The sequence below is a fragment of the Malurus melanocephalus genome, unplaced genomic scaffold (genome assembly GCF_030028575.1).
Source record: "Malurus melanocephalus ecotype Western Australia unplaced genomic scaffold, MMel_1.1 scaffold_50, whole genome shotgun sequence".
Classification (NCBI taxonomy): Eukaryota; Metazoa; Chordata; class Aves; order Passeriformes; family Maluridae; genus Malurus; species Malurus melanocephalus.
In genome coordinates this window covers 1,039,861-1,052,474 of record NW_026623282.1, presented here as the reverse complement: position 1 = coordinate 1,052,474, position 12,614 = coordinate 1,039,861, and the positions used below count along the sequence as shown (strand labels likewise).

General features: G+C 37.6%; 1 protein-coding gene across 1 annotated transcript in view; it reads right to left on the bottom strand.

Moving 5' to 3' along the window:
- Positions 1-12,614, bottom strand: part of SORCS2 (sortilin related VPS10 domain containing receptor 2) — a 521,698-nt gene that overhangs the window by 69,303 nt on the left and 439,781 nt on the right. Inside the window, exons 9-11 of the mRNA XM_057365256.1 lie at positions 8,776-8,955; positions 3,363-3,509; positions 1,912-2,014 (exon numbers count right to left, since the gene is read on the bottom strand). Of these exons, the coding sequence (XP_057221239.1) occupies positions 1,912-2,014; positions 3,363-3,509; positions 8,776-8,955 (430 nt within the window). The remainder of the gene's footprint in view (positions 1-1,911; positions 2,015-3,362; positions 3,510-8,775; positions 8,956-12,614) is intronic.

Sequence of the window (12,614 nt, the reverse complement as noted above, 5' to 3'; positions counted from 1 at the left end):
TATGCAACATATGCACTGAATCCAGATGACCTGGGCATCCAAATAATGTAAATTCATGTCAAAATCAGAGTTGATTCAGGTCATCTGTTGGCAAGGGGATGCAGTTGCTCTGTAAGATTTTAAAGGCTCCAAAAAGATCACCTCACTCTGTTTTCAGCTACATGACCTTCTACCACAAAAAGGACACACTGCACCACTCTTGGGCAAATTGTTCCCACTTTCACACCATCCCTCACAGCTTTCTTTTGGTAGCTAAATCAAGGTGGCTTGCAGCTGTGAGCAAAGGTGATTTCTACCATTCCCATTACATTGCTGGTTACTCCACAAGCAAGTCAAATTTTATATATTAGCTTCGTTCTTGATATCTGGATGTTGTAAAAAACACTCCCTCCTGATCACAGTGAGGAAAGYTGTTGATAAGTTCTCTACCTGGCAGAGACAATGTCACAATGATAAAATATCACCCCACTCTAGAAAGGAATTAAGGGCAAAATACTTTTCTACAACCTGCCTGCCCTAATGTCGTATCAGAGAACAGCGCACTTAAACATCTACAAACCCCAATCAGAAGAAAATAACTCAGCATCTCAACAAATATCCATTCTACACATCAGATTATAGTGCAAAGAAAGAAAAATGAAATAGGAACGATGGACTAATTAATCTCAATGCTTAATTTGCTACAGGAAGGCATTTAGGCACRATATGATGAGCCTAAGATTAAGAACCTACATTTGATATGCCTTTATGTAAAAGGAAGACACTTGAAGTGGAAGATATTTTTTGAAACGTTTGAATTAATAAAGTTGCACCTGAACACATATTGGAAATCTATCTACAAGGGCACTGCATAAATTCTTAGTCCATTTGTATCAATGAAAACTTAGCAGCATTTCACCAGGTAGGCSTCCCTCCAGTAAAATACTTTAAACTCCCTTTACACTATGGAGAAACTCGAAGTCTTCAGTTATATTAAAAATTGCCAGTACTGGCAGCTGTCATTCTSTTTAATCACCAAACATTCCCACCTTCATATTCTCAGGAAACTTTCARCTTGGTAAGCTGTTTATAAGAGATAGTGTAAGATAAAGTAGAAGTCATTATTCATTAAAARCAGATACACTTTCATGAAAGGAGAAGCATACATGTGTGCATTTCAYCTAAATATAATCCATAACATAAGAATAAAATGTTGCAGTTTTAAAAAGCTGTTAGAATAGTTAATATTTAGACAATTTTGAAACAAAGAAACAGAAGATTAAATAAAATGAATAAATGGATCACAAAGATACAAAGCAGAACTGAGTTATGTGAATATTTTTCTTGATGAGTGTTCAACACTGCAGTGGAATCTCCTTTATTAAATGCCACTTCATAGTGATATGACTCCATAAATGTGTTATAATGGAGAAGCCAMAAACAGCATTGTTCCCAACAAGAGACACATTTGCCTCTTTCAATTCATCTCTCTTTAGGAAGAAAGGWATTAATAAAAATCACAAGACAAATTATCTGTATCCAGACTCAAAGAACAATAGCTTGACCACTGTTTCCATCAGTTTTGCTGGATTATTCATGATGTTGGAGGACCTACATATCACTTCCAGAGAAAAAGAACATGCAGGACATGTCCATCAGGCACCATCACACCTCCACACCACACGTTGTGCACAGCACAGCAAAGCACCATGTCCAGGTGACTGATACAGATCTGTCTGACAAGACACGACCCTGGGTCTTCAATGAACTCACATTGAACTGTTTGATCAAAAGATTCCATAAAGGATTATTCTTCAGGAAAACCTTATTTTGGCAATATTTGCAGCATGGTATCCTTACAAACCCAAAGACCAGATCTACAAAGAATCCCTGCCACATTTCAGGTCTTTAAAAACAATGTCACACACTTACCTGCCCCCATGATGAGCCCTGGTGCAGTGTCCTTTGTGTGCACTGTTCCTGACACGTAGGGATTGTCTGCCCACCGCAGGTGGAGGTGAAGGTAACAATCAGGCTTGTGGGGGAAGAGGAAGAGAAGAGGATTTAAAAATCATTGCTACTAATTATGCTCCTAAAATTGTGAAAGCCCAGACAGGCAGTAGCTTCAGCAATGTATGTCCTCATAGAGAAAAAGAATGGTGGTTTCCCATGGAACCAAATTCCAGACTGAAGGATCAGTCTTCACATTTAACTAGAGTCACTGGTGATGTCTGTGTAGTGTGCCACTGTCTCAAAAAAAGATTTCCAAACTCAAGTAAGTCAGAATTATCATATAAAACCCCCTCCTGACAGAATAATTGCTTAAAAATGCTAAGAGCAACCAGTATTGCATTTTTTTTTTGGTCCCAGGTATACGGTAAAATTATTATTAAAAACAACTGTTTGAACTGAAATGTCTTTTTAAGTAAGAAAGTGGTATTAAAAACATCATAATGATTTTTGCACACATCACGTCTCCTTGCTAAGCAGCTTCCTGCTGCCTGCCCTTTGCACAGAGGCACTCGAAGGCCATGCTGTCCCCAGCAATCTGCCCAGGAGCTGGACCAGGAGCAGGCTGCCAGCACTGCCTGGGAGCTGCTGCCACTGCCAATCCCCACTCATCTCACACTGATCTGCATCAGCCCCTGCAGGCTGGAACCTGGGAGCACAGTCCTGAACTCTTCAAAAGGGAACCAACAGCTCCAGCCCTCCACTTCTGCTATGTGGAGAGGAAATGAAGCTCTGGCAGTGGCGGGACTRCAAGCATTTATTTTGCCCACCTATGTAAAGCTTTGAGTCCCCAGGAGCAGAGTCAGTGAKAAAAATACAAGGTTTTCAGTACAGCCTTGCAAATAACAAAATAYCACGGGCACTTGAGACACCTAAACAAACAATAATACCATCTTACAAAAACAAAGGAATTTTTATGCAAGTTACTGTGGTATTTCTTTTCAAGCCACTGTCAGAAGTTCCCTTTAACAGGGAACCTTTAACAACGGTTACCTTGGTTTAATATGAAACAAAAATACGAAAGATGGAAAGAGAAAAATTATATGTAATCTCYATTTGACTCATGACGTGTCCCTTATACCCAGACAGAAATGACYGTTGTCATGATTACTCTGAACTGGGTTGTGTGGTTGGCACACGAGAAATGTGTCCTCTTTGTGTCAAAGTGATCTCAAATATGAAATGCAGTGCAACAGAAAGCTCTGACTACTCACTCTACACGCCTGTGAAACYACAGCCCTTTGCAATGCAAGATTTGCCTGCTAGTTTGTCTGGTAAACTCAGCTCAAAGCTGTTGGAACTACCACACATCCTACCATGCAGATAATTCCTGCACACCTTAGAGAGAGGATACAGCAAAAAGAGCCACTTACAGGTTTGCAGTTGGTCGGTTTGCCATTCATATCGATGTCTGGWGGGTTTAGAAAATCCCAGTCACGGCCTTTGTTGTAGGTTATCAGAGTCGTAACTTTCCCATCAATTTTCTGGTTGGCCAAAAAGACTCCTTTTACGCCTCTGACCTGAAGCACAGAGAAGAGAAGTTAATATCCAGCACCTACACGTTTTTTTCAACAAGGATTATCCCTGATTAGCTGCTCTTTTGTGGCTCTGAACTGTGTATTTCAGGTTGTTTCTCCTGCAAACTGAATGGAAAGTGGATGATACCTTAAAARAAATATGAGGAAGGCAAAAAGATAWGAGGAAAGGGTAAAAGTGGAAAAGTGAAGATAATTACAAACTGATTTTTATTTCTAAATGTATTTAAAAAGGATATGCGGTTCTCTTCATGTCAGAAGGCTAATAAAATTATGTTTAATTTAGCAAAACATAATAGTTTATATAGCAAAGTATAAAAATTATGATAGCATGGTCTTAATGTTAACATTGCAGCTCTGCATTTTCTTTAAATATGGACATCTATAAAATATTGTTCTACACATGATGTAAGCAATTTTTAACAACCATCTAAATCTACACTGATGTCTTGTGCCCATATCACATAAATATCACACAAATAGGTTACAAAAACACAATACAGTATCATATCCTTTAAAATAACACTGACTTAGAAAGCACAATTGTCCTTTGCAGGAAATAAATACAGGCAGATCATCTGAGGAAGAACTATTGAAGGCTGAATCACCCTCTCAAGCATCTGAAATGCTGGCCACCCTTCACCTGTTTAACCTTTGGAGAAAAAACAATAAAGAAAAAGACTCTCKTATCTTGGGCTATTATTTTATTTCGGAACGATCTGTATTAGAAAATTATTGCAACTCTAAGTGTTAAAGTTAATGGGTGTAATTTTAGAAGCAGACTGACAGTAATTATACCTTAATATGTTTAGTTCTAACCCTAACATTTATGTYATTAACATATTAGCATATATTCCAYCCAAGGGCATAAGGTCAGATSTTCTATTAAAAGTGAAGCTTTCCCTAAGAGTGCTTTTGCTTCTCTTGTCATTATTTATGAATTTCCTGAATTTTTGAAAAATTCTTGACAGCATATGCAAACTGATACAYATTTCCAGCACAATGTAGCTTGCTCATCATTCATTACAAATAAATTCACAAGATAGCCAGCTCTTAGAATGATCAGGAATATTTGCCTCCTGATAACATGATGCATTTCTGAACTTTTATTTTTAATTTGAAATAATTTCATTTTAATTAACTCCATTTGACATTCATTTAGCAGAAATCTGCACTGAAGGTGAAAAGAAGGCATCTCCACCAGCAGACTACAGATTTGATACTCACTATTTATAAATATGAGAAGGGACGGACCCAAATTTACAGAGAATAAGAATGTTCTGCTAGTGATGGTAAAAGCCTGGAACTTGGAAATAAGTTTATATATTAAAAAAAAAAAAAGAATAAAACAAAACAACAAAAAAACCCAAAAAAACAAACAAACAAAAAAAAACCAACAACAAACCAAACTGTATAGACATTTAAATATCCTGCTCTCTCACGGGCTCCTCCTCTCTTAAATCCTATGCATATGAGGTTGGGTTACTTATCCAGGATGCTGAAAGCTCAAAACCACCTCCAAGTCAAACACAGCATAAAAGWCAACTACTTTGCAGTGCAGGTGAGAAAAGGAAAGGAAGGGAAGAAATTATGAACCTGCTTTCTCTACTTTCAAAGCATTTTAATCTTGCTGGGGCTTTTTTACATATTCTACCTTCGAGAGACAGCTCAGCCATGAAAAGCCTGGCAGTTCAAATATTTACGTGGGAAGGCAGACTTGGGGTAAAATTTCTGTGCATGTCTTTCTTCCAGTGAACACAATATTAAAAATTTAAACAATAATTAGATCAGGGACTGCAACTGAAATTTCCCTCTTCATTTGTGGATGAGAAAGCTAGTGCTGCATCATKAATATTTTTGTTTCTCCTCTCTTTTCCCTCCCCACCCCCTCATTTAATGAATATTTAATCATTGCATATAATCATCAAATGGGAGTCAGGCTAAAGTTTTTCTCCATTCCCACTCCCATCTCTAATGCAACCAAGCTTTAGGGTAATTTCTCTTCTCTAGAATATGGGACATAAGTGTTTGAATCTATCAAACATTGAAAGGTTATGAAAACATTTCTTCCAGTGTCTCTGTTAACTGCTCTTCCTGCTACTTTAAAAGATAAAAGCCAACCATCATTTCACAGCAGYTGTATTTTGAATGAAAGGCATAAACCCTGCTTGAAATAATAAATAGGTTTCAGGCATCTATCTTCATAGCAAGTTCAGAAATATCRTGTTTGGAGTGGTGCATTAGCCTAAACCCAAATAACTAATACAAAATTACRGTGTGTAAAAAATAGCATCTTTAAAACATTCCATCCCCGCTGTGGCATTTTCCGTTTCATTTGTCYTGTGGCCTAACAAATACACACCTGACTCTGTAAATACTGGAAATGAAGTGTGTCAAATCTACTTTCTAGATTAGACTGTGATGCCAAGGCACAAAAATKCTTCTGTACATTCTACTCCTTGACTTAGTCCCCTAATCTAAAATTGGGAGATAAATATCTTTCTATCAAGAAGGGAAAAGATTCACATTAAAAATAAGTTGCTACAGAAGAGAAGACCTTTTAACATTGTGCAGTGCTCAATTACTCTGATGAACAGTCCAACAGCCACTTAAGATAGCTGAACATGAGGAAATTCAACACACCTTTCTGTTGATTTTCTCTGAACATTTAGCTTAGTTCTCAGAGCACCTGTTTTTTGTTTTTTTGTTTTTTTTTTTTAACAGTTCAGGGGATGGTTGCTCCCCAGTACTCTTAGAAAAACAGTTTTTTACCTTATAAACTTATTTTCTGAGATTTTCTGCTATGACATATTATTTGCTGACTGCTACATTTCTGATTTTCCATTCCAACAATATTCTGTCTAGTTGGTAGYACGGAGCACAGTTCAAATGCTCCCACAGTGTTTATTAGCAGCAGTTACTGAAAYAAAGAAATTACTGCTATATAATATATGTTGGTGACTAAAATTTAAATACATACAATTTGGTTTTTGAGGAAAAAAGGCATGAAGAAAATGTACTGAAACTTGTGTAGCTCTTATCTTTATAAGGAGTCACAGCAGGARCCAATGCAGAAGTATTACATCAGTGTGCCCATTCTGTAAATATGCCTATGTCAAATTTGTGACTCCTTCACACTGGCAGTKATACAATTTCAAGGACATGCTCCTTGTATACAGTCACATAATTCAAGGGCATGCTCCTTTGGACAGACACTTAGCACTTAACTTTTTTTTTTTTTCCTGCTTTGAACAAATATTTGGAAGCTATGCCCTTTTACATGTGCAACACAAAAAGAAATAAGGTGCAAAAAAAAGAAAAGATAAAGCATGTAAAAGAAAATGAATACAGACAGGCAGACACCTATTAAAGATTTTATAGCAGATGTACAAGTAAAAGATGAAGTGGAGTCAGCAGAAGATAACTAAGATGAACAGTACAAATTTTAAGGAGAATTATACACTAGCAGAAAGAGAAATTTTCTGCCAGTGAGGACTGTCTTTGTGCTGCATTAAAGATTCTTCTTCCCCAGATGGGATACTTGCATTAAAATGCCCAAAAAACAAAACCGAGATTACACCAAAAAAAATCCCATCCTCACGGGCTGCAATATGTGTTTTATTTATTAGCCATTTTATACTGAGTAAACAACCCACACATTATGAGCATTTGATCCCATTCTAGTAAACAAGATGAACACTAATTATTTATCATGCAAGCTATCTGGAAGCTGCCAGTGCTCTCAAAGCAACTCAATTTCAGAAATAGCTTAAAAAAATTGAATTGTATGGCTCCATGTGTATTGTCCTTATCATGTGTACATTTCCTTTTTAATGTAACCCTACAAATTGATTCAGCACACCACAAACTAGGATTGCATTATCTAATATGCCCTCAGTAACATYGGGAAATGATGAAACAATCAGTGTAACTGAATTAAGTTAATAATTCTTGTAGACAAAAGGACAGCCAGGGGTAGMATCTCTGTACAAGTTATCTGAAATTACATGCTACAGGTGATGCAGGGATAGAGATTGCACCTGACTGCCTTTTAGCTTTGCATCCCACAGGGGTGACCAAGAGTAAAACGCTGCAAATTAATGCTGTCAATAAATCACCCTGTGAGAACGTGGCTACACACAATGTGTAGCTTCACTCATTAGGAAACCTCTTTTCTAAAAAAGGTAGAGTCTAGAAAATAACCACTGGTAATGAGAGACTTTTTTGTTTTACCAGAACAATTTAGAAAGAAAAAGCTAAAGAAAGACAGAGGAGATAAGGAGGAAGAAAACACCATCATTTYCCCCCACCAAGAAGAGTCTAATTACAGGCATTTAACAGCTCTGTCAGTGTGTGCCTTGTATCCAAAATGACTACAAACCTTTCCCAAAGAAGTCTGGTGCACCTTTAAAATTTTGGTTTTTTTTTTTTTTTAAATTAACAACAGGCAAATTACAGTGTAACGGGGGACAAACTGAGTCAAACCAAAGCTTCATCACTTTAATATTCTGGTAATGGCCAGAAAGAACCACTGAAAATGTACACATTATTGCACTGAAATTCATTACATTGAAATTCCATTCTCTAAACAGGAATGGAATTGGTAACAGTTTGTGATACTCTTCCAAAACACTATAGTCTTTTATTTTGCCAAGTGCACTGATCTTAAAATACAAGATAGATTTGTTTACAGCAGAACTTGTCTCACAGAAAACGCTGCTGGCACAAGACACCTACTGAAAGTAAGTGGATTTGATGTCCAATATCTAATTTTGTTGGCTCTTCACCTTTCAYAGCTGACACAACCTAACACAAGGCTTGCAGGATTATTGTTTAAAACCCTACTGGCTAAAACATGTCCTGTTCTAAGTCAGGATATGCACCACTGCGGCACCTAGAAGAAAAAAGCTGTATATAGGCAGCTGCATAACTTCTTTCTTCAATAATAAATTGTGCTGCCAGCTTCACTTTTCAATATCTTAAAAAAAACAAAAAAAAACACCTTAGCAAGTTTTGGATTTGCACATCCAGAGAACCCCATCCCTAGAATCTAGATGCTAGAGTAGACAACACATTAGTAGGGCAAGAGGGAAAYGTCTAAGTACTAACAAAGTGCTACAAATAAGACAGAAATTCTAGAATTTTTACATTAACTATAACCTTGAAAATACATTAATTTAAAATTAATTATACTCATAGTAAAAAAAAACCCTCCACACAGACTACACAAAATGAAGAGATAAAGGTCTACCTCCAGAATATCTATCAGGACATTCTCTTCTGGCTGCTTTGTGCTCCGGACATTCTCCAGCAGGATGGAGTAGTAAACACCTTGTGGGTCAGACTGGTACAGGTTGTAGGTGTCTGTCTGGTACCACTCCTGTACAGCCACAAACACCTGGTTTTCATCTGTACTGATTATCTGTAAATCCTGCAGGAAAATAAGATACACAATGATTTTTACATAATTTCTATTTTACAAACAWTAAATTGGTCAGGAGAGTTTAATATCAGAAGTCAGGGGAAACATTTGAATGTTTAACAACAATCTCCCAACACAATACTAATCAGTGTGCTGTATCCCACTGCTCCAAGGTGGTTCCTCAGTGCCTTCTGACTCCAGTGCTTAGTGAAGAAAAAAATCATGACTATGCAATAGCTGGAATCTGGTTTGGCTTTAGCAAGAAATTACTCCTTGAAAGGAAAAAAAGGGCAAGGAAAAAGAAAAAACGAGTGACTGACCTTCCAAGATCTGGAAAAGAGTAAAGGGAAGACTGAAACAACATTAACAAAGCTAATCTAAAAAATAATCTTCAAGTAATAAGAGAAATGAAAATTAGGCAAAAAATAGCATAGCATAAAGAGGATCAGATATAATTTACAGCAGCTCTCATAGGAGTTAGCACATATTTGCACACAGTTCATGTGTATTATAGATAACATTAATTTGTCTATCTATGTCTACAGAACYACTTAAATATTCAACAGTAATAACACGAGAGTCAACATTCTGCATTCATTTCCCAAGAATTTCAGGCATGGATATTRCTACAGCTTGCTTTCAGTTTTCCCAGCTTCTTCCCTCCAAATGTCTCAGACAAAAAAWAATGCACAGCTGGGGAAAATAATTTAGCACTAATATTAAACAGAAGAAATAAATCAGGAAGTAGCAACACTGAACTAAGGAAAYAGAAGAAAGGGACATGAATTTGCAATAGGATATGGCAGCATAAAGGCAGACATTGGAGCTATGTAAGAAAGAAATAATTCCAAGTCACAGAGACTGAAAGGTTGTAAACTCTTCATGACCTTGGTACCTAACTGGGATACCGTATCCAGTTCTAGTCACCTTATTACTGGAAAAATTCTAAGGCAATGGAGTGAAGATTAAATAAAGYTACCAAAATGTCAAGAGAATATGAATTTGGGGTGAATTGCCTTTCAAAAAAAATCAAGAAAACAAGTTTGTAGAACTCTTGGAGAGAAATAAACCTAATTATTATGAAACCTKTTAAGACTGAGGAAAGTGTGAGTAACAAGCAACAGTGAATACTCAGCAAAGCCTGACAGTCACACTTCAGGCAAACTGCATGATGTGACTGATGCACTTAAATTAAAAAAAAAAAACAAAAACAAAAACATAAACAGAAGCAAAATAATGCAATGGAAAGATTTGTAACATGAACAGAAGGTAGCTATTAAATACTAATAATTTAGTTAAATTTAAAGTATTTTTGCATRTGTGACACATTTCAACACAAAAGAATCTAAGTGAAATTTCCTACCAATGACAYCTCCATCCTGTTTCCAAAGATTTTCATGTTGAAATATGGTGTAAAGTAGATTTTTGTTTAGCATCCCATGAATCTTTTTTTTTTTGATACTGAAAAATTACTTTAAAGCAGAGAGTCTGGCAGAATTGCCAGCAAAATACAGCAACTGATCACAACAGGCTCTTTTAAAAGTCTCTTAAATTTACAGAATGTTTCATCTCCTGCCTGAAACCAAGGCAGCATGAGGCTTGGAAGGCCACATTTCATCACATGGAACGCTCCCATGATGATCTGATAATAAGGACGGAAGTGAAGCAGAGTCAAGGGGAATAAAGAAAGATTTTTTTTCTTTATGTAAAAACCTCTAGAAACCCCTTAATTGCCTGTGAAGCCAGGAGCTTTCTGCAAAATTAGCATCTACATTATTCCAATAAAACACTTACACAGTGCCACAGACAAATGCATGACTCCAGGGAATGTAGGAAAGGAACTTTCTGCGCCCCAATGCTTTCCCAGGCCCTGCTTTCCACGATGAGGTGGCAGTGGTGGCATGGGTGGCCCAGGGTGGCAGAGGTGACAGTCTGGGGACGGGCACAGCTCTGGGTTTCCCATCCCAGGGTGGGGTAGGAGCAGCTGAGCCATCAGAAGCAACGTGCAAARAGCCAAAAGGTGACGGACACAAGGACAGGGAGATGAATTTTGGGCAGATTGTAGGGGTCAGGTGAAGGAAGGAGGGGTTGGACAGCAAAAGTTTACTCAGCAAATGAGAGCTCACTTTTCTCTTGGCAGTGACTGTTGATAATAAAGATGTTTGTCTGCTCAGACTGCTGGTTGCCAACTTTGCTGAGGCAAGAGCTTAACAGATCCTGGTCTTAGCAAGTGAAATTACCCTTGCACTGCCTTGAACTTTGTTCCTTCCTTTCAGAATTTACGCTTTCAGGTTTCGAGTKCAGTCTTACAGCTATTTTCCTTTCACAGTGATTTCTTTTCCCTCCAGGAACAAAGCAGTCCTTCAGCTATACCACCTTGCAAAGTCCTGTGCAGCATTTCCTGCCCAGTGCCTTCTGATATAATCCTCTGGGGAAAGTAATTGACAATGTGAGGGGGAAACTGCACATTTCATGCCCAATTTTTCRACTTATCTTTCAAAATCCTGGATGACACAGACTGCTGATAATCCAGTTAAAACAAAGGTAAATTGTCATGTCACTCTTGTACTATTCCTGTACTGAAAGGTCAATTTAAAAAGAAGAAGTTGATTGACAAATACAGGGGATGGGTTGTCAGTGTGCCAAGTCCATCCCTTCATCCCAGAGCAAGCAGTGAGAAGGAGAGGAAACATCAGCAAATATTGCTAGCTAGCAAAACCTACTGTCACTTAAGAGTTAACTAGAAAGGATGCTGGGGGAAAAAAAAACCCCCAAAACCAAAAAAAAACCCACCCTGATGGAGGGAATGCAAGTTTTTATCGGTTTATCTAATTCATGGGCACAGATACAACCTTAGGCTGTAACCTCAGCAGATTCTATAAGGAAAGCATTTATTCTTTTACGATTTCACACTTGGACTACAGCAATTGCCTTCTTGCTGGATCTCCTGCTTTATTTCTCTCTCCACATTCTGCAGGCTACTCAAAGTCCCACTGATCACCTAACTTTTCTTTAATTTGCTATTCACACACAGATTATTAAAATTCATTTATAAGGACCTTCATTACGGATGGTAGAGATCTTCAGGATTTGGAACATTCCTTATTGTCTCTATTCAGATTTTTGGTATCTCCAGGCTGCATTTTCATACACWTTCAGTGTTTGAGATCATGTGGTTTTCTTTCACTTCCATGCTGAAATGAGAATCCATGCCCTTTGAGATATCCCAAGGCAGAATCTTTTTCCCAGTTTGCCATGGCAAGCACTCTGTTTCCTCCATGGCATGCTCGTTTCTCCATGGACATCCTTTCTCTTATCTCTACTACTTTACTTTTGCCCCACCAAGTCTGCTAGGCCTGCTCTGCTCCATGTCTCGCTGACCCAAGTATCCATTCTCTTGCCATTTTGACTTTTTTCTTTCTTCTTACTTTTTGCAAAGCTCACCAACGGCAATTGGTATCTGCCACAGACTGTAATTCCCAAATACCAGTATTCTCCTTTTATCTCTTAGGTTGCAAGCTTTTGCACAGTTGTGAGGTGCTATGAGCTGGGTTGTCCAAAACGACTTCCTTTTTTTTTTTTTTTTTTTTTTAATACTTCTAAGCTCCCATGAAATGTCTCTGTTTTGTTTACTAAGGTGCTTCTTGTGCACTGTATTTTGCAAATTC